The sequence below is a fragment of the Sphaerodactylus townsendi genome, linkage group LG09 (assembly GCF_021028975.2).
Source record: "Sphaerodactylus townsendi isolate TG3544 linkage group LG09, MPM_Stown_v2.3, whole genome shotgun sequence".
In the NCBI taxonomy this organism is placed as follows: Eukaryota; Metazoa; Chordata; class Lepidosauria; order Squamata; family Sphaerodactylidae; genus Sphaerodactylus; species Sphaerodactylus townsendi.
In genome coordinates, this window is record NC_059433.1 from 86,241,122 (window position 1) to 86,259,703 (window position 18,582).

An 18,582-nucleotide genomic window follows, 5' to 3' on the forward strand; every position below is an offset into this window, starting at 1 on the left:
GAACAGCTTTTATTCAGTCTCTGAGTTTTCTCCAAAACACTGATATAAATTACTGTTGGTAAGGGCAAGCAGCATTTATTGCATGGAAGGCAGCCACACATCTAATCAAGCATTTACAAAGTGTCAGCAAACAATCTCGTAGTCATTGTTGGAGATTTGTGTTTGTGACCAGCTAAAGAGCTTAAGGAGGGGGGGGGGGAGGGAGACACCCATGACTGCACTTGTCCACTTTGTTGATTTAGAGCATACAAAGCAGATTGGACAGGAGTCAAAATCACTACCCTTTTTGTTTGCCTGCTTTTAAAAGATCAGTTCAATTGGTTTCGCATAGGCTTATGAAGCATTCAAGTGATGTACATAGTAAATATAAAACAAAACTCTAAATAGTTGTTACAAAAAACCCCCCACCTTTTTGGCTACCCTGAAAAATGCTTTCTTTTGCAATGTACCAGTTATCTGGCCCTAGGTTTTTTAGAGAAAGCAGAATCGATTCCGTGACATCAGATTTGGCAACTTTTGCTTCTGGTTTCTGTCCCACACCTTTAAGAGTGACTTGTTGTATAGGCATTAGCAGACAGTAAATGCACAATGGGCTTGCAAAACTTTTCCCTCTGAGTCCTACCTACCAAGGCTGCTGTTAAAGGCCCCAAAGCAGGCCAGGCTAGTTTTTCTGGCTAACTGACAACCCTGTATGTAACAGTGCAGTGTGCTGACCTTCTTCCCCATGCTTTCAAAGCAGTCTAGCACCTAGTCGTGAAGCAGAAGATATTTCTGCATTATTTCACTGTACCAAGAAAAGCGTTACTTGAACTGCTTCCAAGTAAGGGTTTTTCCTCACACAAATATGCAGGAAGTCCCTGGTGTTCAGGGGAATGATGACTTGATGTCATGCGTCTTCTGAGCATGACTCATGGCATTTTTAGGGTTTTTCCTTCTTTGAGGAAGAGGAAAATAAAACCTTTTCTCGATGTATTGTTGAAGGCTTTCACAGCCAGAATCAACTGGCTGTTGTGGGTTTTCTGGGCTGTGTGGCCATGGTCTGGTAGTTTTTGTTTCTAATGTTTTCCACCCAGCCATAGATGCAGGCAAAACATTAGGAGCAAAACCTACCAAACCATGGCCACATAGCCCAGAAAACCCACAACAGCCAAACCATTTTTCTTTCCAGTGCAAGGGGGGGGGGGGGGGCTGCATGTGGATCATCCATCATGGGCAGGGGGGAATTAAGCCTCACTTTCAGAATTGGGCAACCAACCTCCTTGCCACTGTAGTCCTTTAAAGGGCTTTTTTTTTCTTTGCTGAATACACTGCAGTGTCACAGGGAAACAGCAAGTGAAACCGGGGGTGGGGCGGTCTGGCCAATGGGAGATCCAGTGCAACTGCCCTCCCATCTGAAGTTTTGTGCAGTCATGGTTGGGTGAAGGGGAGGAGCAGGGGTTTGGGTGGCAGCAGCAATGAACATTCAGGGAAAGTGTGTGCATGGATGCTGTTTACACACTGTCCTGTGCTTTTCACTGCTGCCACCATGTTGGGGTACATTTTCATACCCCATCTAGAACTAGCCTTGTTTGACTTGTTTGTATCATACTTTTAGTAAAGGCACAGGTACACATCCAAAATGGTAAAGTGAGAACAGTGTGGGCAGGACCTTTGAAAATGCGGATTTTCTCATCCAGATGACTGGGGGTGGGGGTGGGGGCTTCTGTATTCAAATTTTGTTAGTACTTAAAACACTTATAAAAAGCAAAGAAAAGAAAAAGATCAAAAACTGATCTTGGTATGTTTGTGTAACCTCCTTCTGTGGGTTCTGTGGGGCAGAACCTGGAATGAGTTGCAAAGAACCAAATTTAAACAACAAAATGGTTTACTTTTCTTTACAATTAACACTTTTAAAACATCAACATTTAACGTTACAATTCAAGGTCCTGTTCAGGTTGCATTTCAAGTCCTTCTATTTACAGTCTACTGATATTGCCAAGTCCAAATCTTCTTTGCAAGTTGGCTGGCTCCTGAAGACTCCAAGGGCTTGATGAACAGGTTGCAACATGATGAAGGTCTCCAGGAGAACTCTCACCCATTACAACCACAAAAGAAAACCCTGAAACAATAAACTCCAACATTTACAACACAGCAAAACAACAACTACCTTCCCAGTAGTTCCCAACAATATTGCAAATTACCTTAACAAGGTGTTAAGGGCTTATAGAAATCAAGGTCCGAGTCTGGTACCCTTGCCTTCTCCAAAGAGCTCTGAGTTCTGCAGCATTCTGCTTCCCTTCAGACTCCACCCCTTTCTGGGTCAACCCATTCTGGGCCAACCCATGGGGGCATGGGGGTTACATTCTCCCACACTAAAATTCTGTCGTCCCGACAGTAATTACAATGCAACTCTTGAAATCATTGCACAATGATTTCCCCAGAGATTCCTGTACTTGGAGGAACCACATTTGGTGCATCTGAATGCAGAACATTGTCTTTCCCTTGCAAGGATTTCCAACTGTTCCAAACTTAGCTGCACTGGAAGTTTGCAAAACTTTCCAGCAAATGTTGCAATTCAACCAATTAGTTTGCAGAAGGGATGGGGGGTTGCAACTGGAATCCCTTCCTTCATGCAACTGCCAAACAGAATCATGTGCTTCAAATTCACATAGCAACATCTCTTGAACTTACATCACATAACAAAACAGTTATATGGGGATCAAACCCCAACTTGCTGCACATTTCCATTGCAAGCAATTTATATTTGCAATCTCACTTCCAAGCCCCACGCTGGTTGGGCGCCATTTGTAACCTCCTTCTGTGGGTTCTGTGGGGCAGAACCTGGAATGAGTTGCAAAGAACCAAATTTAAACAACAAAATGGTTTACTTTTCTTTACAATTAACACTTTTAAAACATCAACATTTAACGTTACAATTCAAGGTCCTGTTCAGGTTGCATTTCAAGTCCTTCTATTTACAGTCTACTGATATTGCCAAGTCCAAATCTTCTTTGCAAGTTGGCTGGCTCCTGAAGACTCCAAGGGCTTGATGAACAGGTTGCAACATGATGAAGGTCTCCAGGAGAACTCTCACCCATTACAACCACAAAAGAAAACCCTGAAACAATAAACTCCAACATTTACAACACAGCAAAACAACAACTACCTTCCCAGTAGTTCCCAACAATATTGCAAATTACCTTAACAAGGTGTTAAGGGCTTATAGAAATCAAGGTCCGAGTCTGGTACCCTTGTCTTCTCCAAAGAGCTCTGAGTTCTGCAGCATTCTGCTTCCCTTCAGACTCCACCCCTTTCTGGGTCAACCCATTCTGGGCCAACCCATGGGGGCATGGGGGTTACATTTGGACAGCATTCATTCCAGGAGGGCTGTGGTAAATAAAGCAAAAACATAAACCAGGTTTCTGAAAGACCATATCAAAGACAGAGGGAATCTGGAAAATGGACAAGTAGAAGATGATGTCGTGTGAATGCTTCATTTTGTAAACAAAGGTGTTTGTTAAAGGTGTTAAAGCAACTCCATGTGGGCACACAAATATGAGCTCTATTTCTTTTTCAAACATGAGTCATCCATGACAGGAGAGGTAGAACACACATAAAATTAGCAGGCTGCAGTCACACAAACATGAAAAATACACAACCTGCCTGTCTGACCCACTCATAGCGCTGAGGGGGTAGGAGGGCGGCAGAATCGGGGTGGCTGCGTTGCCGCCGTGGGCATGGTGGGGAGCGCTGCAGGACCACGGATTATTTGGAATGAGTATCCCGCAACAAATGGTGAGTGGGGAATCGACCCTAGACTATCAGTTGCCAGCCCACCCCAACCTCATACTTGGCAGAAGGAAACATGGAAGTCCCCAATTGGCCTGCTGAGATCAAGTGTTTCAAGCCATCTTCTATTAACTTCCTTGTGTTTTTGTTCCAGAAAATAAAAGACGACTGTAAATGTAAAATATTTATAACAATAAATAATTCAGCAATTAAACCCTAAATGTTCTTCAGTCGCACTTCACAGTATTTCAGCACAACAATCAGAGAGCCAGGTTACATCATAGGCAAATTAGCTGGAAGATTCCCTTGCTGGAAATACAATTGCAGGAGAAGGAATTAAACATTTGAATAGGACCATTTTCTTTGACATGCTGGTTTTGTTATGTGCAGGAGCCTTCGGACATATGGGTTGATGATCTGGCCAGCTTTTTCTCTCAGTCCCGCGCAGTTTCCCTCTTTAGCACAGCGCCTATCTCACATGAGTTTTGTTCCAAGACCCCCTGCATAGCATTTTTGGGTGGCCAAAGGGTCAAAGATTGCATCTTTTTCAGTGGTTCGAAATCTGGTTAGAGTCAACCCTCTGCATCTCACTATAGTCCAGAAACAGATAATCTGAAATTCCTCACTGCATGTGTAACCTCAGCTTGTGGGTTCTGTGGGGCAGTACTTGGAATGAGTTGCAACAACAATTTTTAAACAACAAAATGGTTTACTTTTCTTTACAATTAACACTTTTAAAACATCAACATTTAACGTTACAATTCAAGGTCCTGTTCAGGTTGCATTTCAAGTCCTTCTATTTACAGTCTACTGATATTGCCAAGTCCAAATTCTTCTTTGCAAGTTGGCTGGCTCCTGAAGACTCCAAGGGCTTGATGAACAGGTTGCAACATGATGAAGGTCTCCAGGAGAACTCTCACCCATTACAACCACAAAAGAAACCCTGAAACAATAAACTCCTACATTTACAACATAGCAAAAACAAACAACTACCTTCCCAGTAGTTCCCAACAATATTGCAATTACCTTAACAAGGTGTTAAGGGCTTATAGAAATCAAGGTCCGAGTCTGGTAGCCTTGTCTTTTCCAAAGAGCTCTTTCAGCCTTTCTGCTGCTCTGAGTCTCCACCTCCTTACTGGGTCAACCCATTCTGGGCCAACCCATTCTGGGCATGGGGGTTACACATGTTTCAGCTCTGACTGGAGCACTGACAGAATCCCAGTAAGAAGAAGAAGAGTTTGGATTTATACCCCACCTTTCTCTCCTGTAAGGAGACTCAACGTGGCTTACAAGCTCCTTTCCCTTCCTCTCCCCACAACAGACACCTTGTGAGGTAGGTGGAGCTGAGAGAGTTCCAAAGAACTGTGACTAACCCAAGGTCACCCAGCAGGAATGTAGGAGTGCGGAAACACACATCTGGTTCACCAGATAAGCCTTTGCCGCTCAGCTGGAGGAGTAGGAAATCAAGCCCGGTTCTCCAGATTAGAATCCACCTGCTTTTAACCACTACACCACGCTGGCTCTCACCAACTGGGTAGGGATTGGCTACGCACAAGGAGGCCAGATCTCCTGCTTTGGTGGGTGACCTCCCATATCTCCTCAGCTCTCTTTGCCATCATTGAGTGTGGTGGTAGAAATTCCTGGGGAAAGGGAATTGGTTAATCAGCATTGCCAGTGTCCAGAGTTAGGCAGGTAGCTATGGTAGAAGAAAGGGGATGTAGCCAGTGGTGGGATTCAGCAGGTTCACACCACTTAGAATCAGTTGTTAAAATGGTAACAACCAGTTGTTAAATTATTTGAATCCCACCACCAAAACCGGTTATTAAATTATTTGAATCCCACCACTGGATGTGGCCACTGGATACAGCCCAAGGTCAAGCTCAAATAATTCCAAGTCCAAAGCATCAAAATAGGAGAGGGCAAACCCAAAAGGCGCGGTCCAGTCCAGTCCTGAAGAGTCAGGTTTGCAGAGTCGAACACACAGCATGGCTACAAAGGCCGGCAGGCAAGCAACACATTGCAGCTACTCTCATGCTCAAAACAACTTTTGGTTTCAGCTTACTGCCAATTTTTTTCACTTCAGCAACCTAATAAGCAGCATCTAACTATCCTTGGCTAGAAGAGGCAGTCTGTACTGTTGAATAAAAACCCTTTCAGAATTGGATTTATGCAAGTTCACATATTATGTTAATGGCATAGCTACCAGGCACATTATTCTCTTCTTAGATTTAGTGGCTGTTGTCACCCATTATCACAAATCTGCCCTTGGATGGATTATTAAATAAGTAGTATGTGATTAGGAAAACATGTGGTTTCCATGTGTTTGTTTGCACATCTGAGCTGATTTAGAACTTGGACATAACCACTCCAGGGTCCATTTCCTCCGAAGTGTCAACAGAAAACTTAAAATAATATAGGAACTGAATGTAGGCATGGACCCAGAAAAGGAGAAACATGAACAGTGGATGGAAAGTCCCAACAGAAATGGATGTCTTAAGAGGAAAGTACAGGCTATCTGCACTTGTATGTATTGAGCCCCACTTTTTAAAAATTAAAAGTATCATCAGGAAGCTGTGATTTTGTGTAGGAAGATTATGAGTGCATTCACACACATGCATGGTCATGATTAACTCTTTCTCTGCTGGCCATTTTTCTGCTAAAAGATCAGCCTCCACAATATGTTTTCAGATACATATTGTGTGTCTTGTTTTAACAGTCTCCAAGTACGACATTTCAGAGGTACCAGTGTCTGAACAGTGACTTCTGAACAGTGCCCATGTTCTCTTCCTGAACACAAGTTGCTTTCATATATGTCAAGTTTTATTTAGTCAATTTTTATCTCAGTGTGAGCTGTTCTAGGTCCCCATTGAAAAGGAAAGCAAGGTATTAATAAAATAAATTAATAAATAATCTCTAATGTAGTTTTTGCTGATTGAAAACAACATCCTCCTCCTATTACTCCAGGAGGCAGGAAAAAGACAACCAAAGCCCCTGTCTTTTTTTCTGCTCCAAAGTTACTAATAGAATTGGGAAGGAGGTTATTCTCTATTGGCATAACTGACTTTGATGAGGGGTAAAATCCATACAAGGTCTTGTGTGGATGCAGTTTGCCTTTAGAGAAATAATCAGGAAGATCCTTTCATGGATCTACACGGTTTAGCCTAGAGAACTACTACTTCATGATAATCAAAGTCCCTGATAAGTATACTTACTACACATGCATCTCTAACATTGTGGATAGCTTATGAAACACATGTACGTTCCTCTTATATGGCAAAGAGAACTATGTTGGGACACATTTAAAAATGCCTCCGTAGCTTTCTCATCTCTCCTTTTTTTAACATGGTGTTGCTATATGTGTTCTGTGAAAAAGGATACCCTCTTTCATTTCCAGCTCCAGAAGGTGACATGAAGGGGCAAATGACAGGGACTGTGATGCCAATAGGGGGCATTTGGAGGCGGCCTGAAAACAGGAGGCTGAAAACAGAAGGCGGGTGAACAGGAAAATCCTCAATCTTTATCGCCATCGGGTCTTTCCATACCATTTCCCCCACATTATGACCTGACTACTAACAACAGGGCAACTGACAGCTTATACCGTAGGTATATTTAAACACTTTCATCTTAATTCCACTCCCTTTGGCACTAGCCGTGGAACGGTCACCAATAGAGGAGAATGGAACCTTTAAAAAAATGACCAGGATAAAATAGGCAATGTCTCTGAAATGCTACATGACAAGTTTACCATGGTTTAGAGATTAGATAAATGCAATTGGCTGCCAGCCAATTAACTCATATTGAGGGTTCCACTTCTGACATACTACTGGTAGCAGTGAAGAACTGACTACCATCCATTGAGTGGGTCATGCACATACAATCTTTGTTCCTAATAAATATGCTTGAAAATCATTATTGGCTGAGAACACACCCTGTGTTACCAAATCATTGGCTTTCATGATCTACATTTTCCTTCAAGACAAGCAGCTACACAAGAACAACAACAGCATTTATTGAGGAGGGATGAAAGTACCAGGAACTCTGAAACGAGAGAAGGAAGCAAAGAAGAATACCGTAGTCAACTAAAATAACATTTTAAAATGACTGTAATCAAACCCTTCTTCAAAAGTTCAGCTGCCATTAGGATGAAGCACAATTTCAGCCATTTAGCTGCCTCTGCACTAGAAAGAAGCAATTCTGAAAACAGTTGTGATAGCAAAAATAAACTATTTAGATGTATGAACATATTTCAAGCGTGTAATTCTTCAACACAAATCATTTCCCTGCAGTATCTGTTTTTACCCCACAAATGCATTGTTTTCCGTGATTGCTGAGTGCTTTTGGAAAGGGAGGGAACATTTTATTGGTCTAGGTTTATAGTTGGCATTTAAGTTTAAATTAGACCTGTAATGTGAACATGGTTTATTGTACTTATTTTTGGAACATTTTACTGTTGGTGTGTGAGTGATTTTTATAGAGGAAGTTCACACAGCAATTAATAGAGGAGGCTTGGGCCAAATACATATTTCTTCTCACTATGCACCAAGAACTCAGAAAATCTACTGTCATGCCCCATGTGACTATTATTTTGAGTACTCTGCTAGGAAGCTGTTATCACAGGGAACATTTGTTTAAACAAATTTTGAAAACAGATTTATGCAGCCGTGAAGATCTATTTTATCTGGGTGATGACATTGCTTTTACATTGCTTTTTTTACCTCAGTATTTTCCATCAGACTTTTCAGCCTTTCCCTAGCTTTAATATATGGCCCAGAAATGATTTTTAATTATACTTGTTCCATTCCAAGCATTTCTGTTCTGAATATGGAAACATATCCTGCATCCACAAGTATGATCATCACAAGAACGGAGCAAAATCTTCATAGCAATTTCTATGTGTCGGTCACTGATCGATAGTTCTTTAAACCAAAGTTTCTCATACTTTTTGAACTGAGATCCACTTCTACACTTACTATACTTTTGGGGACCCACTTTCAAAGTATCTTCTTGTTACCCCCACCCCAACATAAATTGCAGGAAATTCATATCAGTTAACAATGAAAACATTTATGTTTCGTGTTTATTTTTTTCATACTTAGTAAAGATTGTCGAAGGCTTTCACGGCCGGAATCACTGGGGGGTTGTGGGGTTTCCAGGCTGTATGGCCGTGTTCCAGTAGCATTTTCTCCTGACATTTCTGCCTGCATCTGTGACTGGCATTCTCTGAAGATGCCAGCCACAGATGCAGCTGAAACGTCAGGAGAAAATGCTACTGGAGCATGGCCATACAGCCCGGAAATCCCACAACACCTTAGTAAAGATTACTGAGCAGTGTTCTGTGTTTGGTGGTTGTTCACAAATTATGCAAAGGCAAAGCCAAATTTGCCAGCAAGAGATACAGAATCTCTTCGCCTAGTTCACCTCATTCTTTCCTATCACATCAATAAATGCAGAACCCCTAACTGAAAACAAAGACCTCCCCCACATCCAGCAGAACCATTTCAAGTCAGAAAGGCATAAGCACTCTCTTCCCTCATGCCGCACTGCCAATCTGAATTGGGGCCAGCATGTGTCTGGGAATTGAAGCAGTCAGATATGCGGACCCACCCATGGAGAACCCAAGGGAACATGTAACAAGGAATGAGGCCTGCTTCTAGATAGAATGATGGGATCCCTTGGAATAAAGGTGCCCTGGCCCACAACCTAGCTTGTTTGCACAGCCAAGTAATCTGCCAGTGATATTTTACAAGATTTTTGTAAAAAAAAAACAAACCAACCCCAAACCTCCACAATAAACAGTCCAAATCCTGTTTGTTTTGATAATGACCTCAAGTTCATTTAAAATTGCCAACTGCCAGGTGGGAACTGAAGATCTCCTGGAATTACAGCTGATCTTCAAACTATAGAGATCAGTCCCCCTTGAGAAAATGTCTACTTTGGAAGGTGGCCTCTATGACATTATATTCTGCTGAAGTCTTTCTACTTCCTGAACTTTATGCACCACACCAAATTTCTAGGAATTTCCCAAGCTGGAGCTCTTAACTCTAAATTCATTAGCTTAAGTATTCTGACTGTTGCCATCCTACCTGGTGGGAACAGAATAAGGAATAAGGAGGTATCTCAAAATAAAAACTAACTAAACTAGAGGAACAACTGTTAAGACCTTTTTCTCTAAGACCTTGGGAACCCTCATAAATACACTTGTGTTTTAAGAGCGACAATGTCAATTATGTGTGGAAAGGTCATATGCATATCATAACCACATTGCTGTTCTTGTAAACTGTTTTTAGAAAAATATATTTTTAGATTCAGCTCTATACGTTGAAACACTTAGGGATGGGGTCCTCTTGGAGCAGTACCCTTTTAGCCACAGTTCTATTGGCTTTATTATTTAATTACTAAATTTTATTTATTATGTATTGGTTGTCTTTTGGGAAACTCAAAGCAGCTTGCTTTGAAACTTATAGGGTGGCCCTCATTTAGAACAGGAAGCCGAGCCATCACATGGAACCCCTGGAGCTTAGGAGAAGAAGAAGAAGAGTTGGATTTATATCCCCCCTTTCTCTCCTATAGGAGACACAAAGGGGCTTACAAACTTCTTCCCCTTCCCTGCTCACAACAAACACCCTATGAGGTAGGTGGGACTGAGAGAGCTCAGAAGAACTGTGACTTGCCCAAGGTCACCCAGCTGGCACGTGTTGGAGTGTACAGGCTAATCTGAATTCCCCAGATAAGCCTCCACAGCTCAGGCGGCAGAGCGGGGAATCAAACCTGGTTCCTCCAGTTTAGAGTACACCTGCTCTTAACTACTACGCCACTGCAGAGCAAGGCTCAGAAATAAATTGACTAGGGTTGCCAGTTCAGGGTTGGGAAATACCTGGAGATTCTGGGGGTGGAGCCTGGGGAGGGTGGGGTTTAAAGAGGGGACTTCAATGGAATAGAATGCCATATAGCCCACCTTCCAAAGCAGCCATTTTCCCCAGGGAACTCATCTCTACCGCCTGGAGATCAGTTGCCATATCTTTAACCAAGATCTGGAGATTAGCAATCCTAGATCTAACATGATGTCATTTCTACTTCCCATATTTCTTATTCTGGCAATCATGACAGGCTATGCTCTAGGATTCATCCAAAACTCCATGGTTTGGGGCAAATGATAAAGTGTCTCAACCCCGCCCTTCCCCCGCCCACACTCCTGGATGTGATGATATCACTTTCAGGTCATGCTAGAGTTATACTTTCTGGGGTTGCTTTGTAATGGAAGCATGAAAATACACCCATGCCTCTGAGGTAACAAGTGGCATGATGGTAGTCTTCAAGAATGCATTCACATGCCCCCTCCTCACACTGCTCACTGCTGCCACAACCCCTACCAGTCCCCCCCACTTTCCCTCCATTGCATCTGCATAAAAGCACAGGTGTGAGGGACATTATACTGGTCCTGTGCAGCCCAGCCACACACTGTCTCCTCCCTTCCCTTTCCCCAGTTGATCTGTGCTGTAAAACTGTAGCCTGGAGCCTTTTAAAGGGCTGAAGAAGGGAGGAGGGGAATGCAGAGTTTAGCTCCACCGTCTCCCCAAGTCAGGCTGCAGATCCACATGGGTGCTCCATCTGCATCCACCCCTGGTTTCTCCTTTGAATTGGATCAAAGGCAGTTTTCCTTTGACTGGATTTGAAGGAGAAACCCCCAGGAGGCCCCTGAGTTGTGCTCAGACTAACAATGAGACATGGGCACCGGGCCATTTTTTGTCATTAGGTACTGTACCATATAGTGTAATTAACTGGGCCTCAGTTTCATCATCACATTCTTCATCACACCAGTCTTAAATGCCATGGCTTAGCAACAGATCGGTGCATGCCTGACACGCAGTCATTCATGATTTGGTACAGATTATGAGGGTTCTGAGTCCTGACCTGCAGCCCCCTACGGGACAGATCAACTTTTCAAGCAGGTGCAGGCACTACTTAACAGCACTAATCCATGTTTGCAGTAAAAGCTGTTCTGGAGGACAGTCAAAACTGCCACCGCCTTGGCCCTATTGCTTCCTGTACATAGAACTCTTCCCCACCTCTGGATTTGATTGTTCTTCATGCTTCAAATCACATCCCTGTTGCCAAATTTATTGATATGTTCGGTGACATCTCCCCATTTCTCCTTTTGTGCTATTGTTAATAAGAATAGATCCTTCTTTAATATTGGAGTTTATTTTGGCATTTCTTCAACATGGAAGTTATCAGTTTAAAATGCATTTAAATGGGAAAACACAGCTGATGCATGTGTGTGGGGGGTGTGTGTGTGTGTTATATATTATCATACCCTCCTGCCCAACAGCGTGGCTCCAAGCCCCATCATCCACCGTTGAGCCTGGCCATAGGGGCAGCAGTATCTGGGAGTCACTGTGAGCCCAGAGTGCCTCCCGACATCTACTACCACCGTGGTTGGTCTGGGAGTGGCTCCCAACATCCACTGACCTTGGGCCTGGAGCAACTCCCAATGTCTGTCACAGAATCATGGTAAGTGTGCTGTCTACAAGTGTGCAGAAAATGTTTTTTTTATTCTGAAGAAAATTTAAATCCCTCAATCTATTTTCAAGATTTGAAAATTTTCTGCAAACCTGGCCGTCCCTCACATTTCCAGTAAAATTTGTTTAGTGTTGAAGTGGCCCAACTCTATGGATTTAGATATCCACATATGGGGGCTGCACATCACAATTAGATATATAGATATATTCAAATGGGGCCTGTGAGACATGGGAATTCCATCTTCTTCCTAGGAATACCAATCTCCTGGAGATATCCCACTATTACAATTAACAAGTGATCAATACTGTATGAATTTTATGTTGTACACCACCCGGAGCCCTTCGGGAATCGGACGGTATAGAAATTTAAGAAATAAATAAATAAAATAAATAAACCTCCGAATGACCAAGATCAGTTCCTCTGGAGAAAATATACAACTATGACACATCCAAAAACTGTACACCATCAGCTTATTTCTATGATCCAACTTATCTATAAGATACATGGAGGTCAGGGGCACAGTTCGATGGTGGTCCCTCCTCTCTCTCCCTCCTCTTATGCGCTGCTGCAAAACCCAAAGACTGCAGCCTTAATTTACTCCGGCTTAAGGAACAGAATTTCAAGGGAAGGAAGCTGATGCTACACTGACTTGCAGCCTAATCTCAACACTTTGTTTCAGCTATTGCAGTGCAGCTATTGAGCAGCATCCCCCAAGAACCTGTCTTTACAGACCTTCGCCTCCCTACATTGATTCTTGACTGATTTTGATGTTGGGGTTTGAAGACAGCTTCTGTCAAGCACACAGGGGGAAGCTGTTTTGGGTTTAATGGGAAGTTATAGCACTCTAGATAAATGAACTTTCATTGCCCACACTGATGAGTTTTGGAAGCAGGTGAAGCGCAGAAAGCACAGGTGTTGCAGATGTTGATGTATTAGCAGCACCCAGCAAAGGCTTGGACTTCAAGGCTGCACACTGGAAAGACAATAGCATGTTCTGGTTACAGAGTTCCTTTGAAGGGCGTGGGTAAAATGTGGAGTGCTAGGTGGTTATACTGTACCATAGTTTGAGTGACAGGGGCTAATCACAAGACCTTTCAGTGGGATTATTTCAGACTGTCTTGGCTTTCAATTTTTAATCAGCCAGTTTCATTTTAGCACATAGTGACTGGTTATGTGAACAGGCTTGCCAGACGCCAGCCCATCAGCCCATCCATAATTAGGGTGCCAAGTCCAGGTTGAGAAATTCCTGGGGACTGGGGGGTAGAGCCTGGCGAGGAACCTAAGCAGGGTATAATACCACAGAATCCATCCTCCAAGCCAGCCATTCTCTCTTGGGAGCTGATCTGTGTCATCTGGAGATCAGTTGTAATTTGGGAGATCTCCAGGCTTCACCTGGAGGTCAGTAATCCTAAATCACATAATCTTGAGCTTCAGTGGTGGGGAGTTTTATAGATTTTCCAAATTGTCTGTTCCTCAAATTGTCTGCTCCTCATGTGAGATTGGGGTGCTCTTTGCTGCTCAATGGACAAAGGACTAAACCTGAGATCTGAATTTCACTGGCAAGGTGGAGGACAGGGGGAGACGGATTAACAGCTCATCCCCAAAGAGAGAAATATGTACCATTAGAAGAGAAGAAGAGTTTGGATTTATATCCCACCTTTCTCTCCTGTAAGGAGACTCAGGATGGTTTACAATCTCCTTTTTCCTTCCTCTCCCCACAACAGGCACCTTGTGAGGTAGACGAGGCTGAGAGAGTTGCAAAGAACTGTGACTAGCCCAAGGTCACTCAGCAGGAATGTAGGAGTGTGGAAACACATCTGGTTCACCAGATAAGCCTCTGCCACTCAGTTGGAGGAGTGGGGAATCAAATCCAGTTCTTCAGATTAGAATCCACCTGCTCACTACACCACGCTGGCCCCATTAAACACTCATCTCCTTGACTGTGAATCAAATACCCAGGAAGGTACTCTGAGTGTGTGAAAAGCTCATTTTATAAAGGGAAGGACACAGAAAAATCAAAAAATAGAAAAAATCATATGAATCTATGTTCACAATTCATTACAATACTGAGCGCATATAATCAGTTATTGTAGTCATCCCCGCAGGGTCGTCGCTAAGGAATAGGCGAGACGCGGAGGAGGTTTCATCTGGTGGAGAGCGTCAGCAACAGGAAGCGCGGGATTTCGTGATCCTGACAACTCTGCCCTGTGCTGATCTCTGGCACCTTTTATTAGGGTTTCATTGTGGGCGTGTAAAGGAGGTGGGTAGGGAGATGAGCGGGAGACCGGGAGACCTGGAGATCATCATGTGATGCATGATCTCACCTGGCTACGTGCGGAGAGGAGCGTAAGTGTCTGAGCCTAATCCTCACCTGGGGGCAAGACCATTGTCCCTGCGCCCGGTGACTGAGCCAGACAGTTCATGACCCGTGACTCATAGGGGGATGAGGAGTGGGGGTGCGGTGCGACCAGAAGGCCGTAGGTCCGTTGGCGTCCCAACGTTCTACCACGGTGCTGCTGGGTCAGCAGTGCATTACTACATCTCCTCCTTTTTTACATTTTAGAAGGGGGACCGAAATGCTAAGGGGTGATTTAAAGGGACGCTTGTCTCCTCCGCCGTCTGGTCAAGCTGACCGAGCTGCTTGTGTAACATTAGAACTTGGTTGCGGGGTAAGGGAAATTCGAGGGGCTTCTTACATAGGTTACAGGCAATATTAGACATACATTGAACGAAACAAGATCCGATAACGAGGCATACAATTAAACCAATGCAGAGCTGTACAATAGCACTCAACCATCCTCCCGGCAGCCAGCTCCAGAGGGCTGACCACCAATGGGCAAAACATCATACTTCAGATTAGATACAACTTCCAGCAATTCGCGCACTTTCATATGAATCAATTGGGAATTATCAGAGAGATTAAAGCAACATATATCACGTACATTCTCACAACCTTGGTGATGCAACAACAATAAGTAATCAATAGCTGGCACGATTATCTAAGATCGCTTGACGAAGTTCCTGCTGCTTTCGGAGGCCAGGGCATCCAGAGCGGTGGAGGTAGAGTTGATAGACTTCGCAAGGGCACAGGCCAGAACGGCCGATAGTCTTAGTGTTACATGAAACAAGTCCGGGGACTCCCACAAGGAGTCGCAAGGAACATACTCCGCCTTTGGCTAGAGCCGCTGCGCCGCTCGGCAAAGGGGGTCGAGGGGAGGGGCGGAGCGGCACCGGTGCTTGGGCTCCCGAGGTGAAGCCTGATGCAAAACAATGGTGAGACGGCAGTAGAGAGTCCCGGCAGGCAGATAGGCGGGAATGCAACAACAGCGAATACGATAACTTCTAAAATTAAGGCATGCAGTAACTTCAATAATCAGTCGGGTCATAGTACTCAACAATTCCATTGGAGGTCGGCTCCAATGGGCATAAAGGGCAAGGCATCAGACATTGCGTTGGCAACAATATATACAAAGACATGCATGTCTTGTATATAGGCGACATCATATAAATGAAAACAATAATCATAGCTAAACAGTACATAGGCTAGATGTAAAGAAGGAAGGCAACCCGTGGTTGCATAATTGTCCAATGCATGGCTCTTGCTGTTTGACTACCAAAGCTACAGAAGCGATGGCGTTAGAGTCCATGGGTTTCTCAAGAGCGTAGGAGAGCTACTGATAGTCTTTAGCATTGCAGGTTCAGTGACTCTCACGAGCAAGGTTGTGAGAGAAGGCGTGTTCCGACAATTATTCAAGCGGCTGAAAACAGCGGAGAGTTCCAAGGGTTAATCTATCAGGAATGTTCCTGGCTGCAATTCCAAGTTTCAGCCAGGGGGCGGCAGAGAGGGAGAGAGAATGGCGGCTGTAGATGAGGAGCAGCAGCACGCGGCATCAACCTCTGAGCCACAGCTGGCCCAGGCTGCCGTTCCCCCCAGGGGGGTGGCCCCAGCGGGGGCTGTGATCCTTGTGGAAGAATGGGTGTGCTGGCTCCAGAGAGATCCCTCCCATCTCGGCCCAGGCTGAGGCAATCGGGCCCTCTCGACAGGGCTGCTGGGTTGGATCCTTCCAGGGAGGCCCGCTCCATTTCGGATGGGGCTGGCCTGGCATGGCGAGCTGGACTCCTGTATGGAAGAGAAAAACAAGCAACGCTTTTCCCCTAGGGGTTTTGCGCGCTGGCTGGGTTAGTAGATGACAATAGAGGACCTGAGCCCTGAGTGGGGGCGGGCAATTTTTTGAATGATTGATAGAGAACGATACTTTGGATATGGTCTGCTGGATGAGACCTTGATTGGGTCGATGGGGGGGGGACTACTCCCTTTCTTTCGTTTGTTTTGGCCAAGCTTTCGTTAGGCGCAGTTGGCCCATTCCGACAACGATCACTTGCAACATATCAAAGGCGTTAAGAGATACAAGGCAGGGAATTGCCGAAGGCTTAGGAGAAGGGAGAGGTCACAACCAGGTCGACAACTTAAACAATTCACAATTATAGTCATATCGTAATATAGCATTCATAGGAAAGATTTAGAGAAAGATGCAAAGAGAACAGTTCCTGGGCTTGAGGTTTGATCACACGAGCAATTTGAGAGGGGTTTGCAAGAAAAAACCTTTTGTCAGATCCCAGATCTAGAGGTGGGGTGCGTCAGCCCATGAGAGAGAAGGAGGGTGTGCAGAAAAGAAGGCGGGGGGGGGAAAGGGTTTGGAAGTCAGCTCTACCTTCCCCTCCTGTAAGGAGACTTTGGCCGGTTTGAGCTCGCTTCCTACCTTCACAGCGGAGGCTGTGTAAGATAGGTGTGGCTGAGAGACCCCCCTTGGCACTGTGACTAGCCAGGGAGCGCTCAGCAGAGAATGTGGGAGCATGAAAATGATTTGACTTCATATGTAACTTGCGCCACGCCAATGTGGCAGTGTAGGCTCAGATGGACGAAGGAAAAGGTTCTCAAGGAAAGGTTGAAGAAGAAGAGTTTTGAGGGTTTAAACTAAGATGGAGGCTGACCCGAAGCAGGTCCCATCGGCCTCCTAGGAGCATGCACGAAGCTGCGTCCTGTTTAAGGTTGATGCTGTAATGGGCGAAGCCTTTCAAGGCATTGGCACACATAATCAGAAGGAGAAAAACTTTAATTGAAGCACAAGAGCATAGCTTAGAAGCAATGGAAAAATCCCTCTTATGAGGGGAGAACCTTAGGGGTCTCTTGAAAGGGGGGCAAGACATACAGGACATACATAGGCATACAGAGCACATATAAAGTAACAAGGAGGATTACAACTCTGATTTGAGATCTTGCTCTCTCTGAGGTACTGACGATTTTGCTGCCACTGGGAGCTTTGAGCTTAGGGCTTTGCACAGGCTCAGAGGCTATGAGATCTGGTTTGAACCTTACAGCTGGAGAGGGCCAAGGGGGCTTCTTCTTCACGAAGGACTTTTGGCTTAAGGCCATTGTGTGAGCATCTTCCCCTTTCCATGCCTCATTGTCCTGTAGATTGGCTATGGGGCATTCTGAGGAGGGTTCAAAACGGCAGTCCTCTTCCGTCAGCATTTCTTTCTGTTGCAATTCAGTGACTGTGGACTCTGCAGAGATTTTGAAATGCGTGCCATTCTGGGGGCACTGGCGGAGGCATGGTGACTTTGGAAGTAGAAGGGGTTAGCAGAGCAGGAAGTATAGACGTAGGGGGGGGAGCAAGCTGGCAAGACCAGCCCCATGGTCTCCGTGGGGATGGGATCACTATACTGAGCTGGGGCAGCAAAGATCTCATGGGGGAGCTCCGGGGGAAGGGTTTGAGGTGCGGATCTTGGTTCCGCGCTGGGGAGATGCCCGTGCGCGGTCCGCCCCAGCGGGCAGTGGGCGCGCCCGGTCTTAGACTTTCCTGGGGGGTCTTCGCCCTCTGGGGAGAGACCCTCCTCCGTCAGGGTTGTAGGCCCCCCCGCCGGGCAGCCTACAATTCCTCGAAATGTCCTGGCTTGCCGCAATTGAGACACTCGTCTCGGGGCTGTCTCATGGCAGCGGAGAGGGCGGCGGCTAGAAGGCTGGCTTGATGGGCGAAAGACCCGATATCCTGGCAAGCTTTGAGCATGTCGGCCAGCCCGGGGTTCCTTCCTAGGCCGGTGATCGCTTTGCGGCCCTCAGCGGGGGCGTTCTCCTTGACACGGCGCGTAATGAGGTCGCCCTGGGCCGCCTCGTTGTCAACCTGCCTCTAGAGGCCCGCCTGGAGCCTGTTCACAAACGCTGCATAGGGCTCTTGAGGCTTCTGCCGGGTGCTAGAAAAGCTTTGGGTTGGCTGTCCGGTATTGGGGACTTTC

The 18,582-nt window shown here is 45.2% G+C and overlaps 1 protein-coding gene across 1 annotated transcript in view; it reads right to left on the reverse strand.

Annotated features, from left to right (window-relative positions):
• Nucleotides 1–3,233: 3,233 nt before the first annotated feature.
• The window catches only part of LOC125439506, a 40,656-nt gene continuing 25,307 nt past the window's right edge, over nt 3,234–18,582 (reverse strand). Inside the window, exon 5 of the mRNA XM_048508604.1 lies at nt 3,234–3,366. Within this exon, the coding sequence (XP_048364561.1) occupies nt 3,353–3,366 (14 nt within the window). The 3' untranslated portion in view covers nt 3,234–3,352. The remainder of the gene's footprint in view (nt 3,367–18,582) is intronic.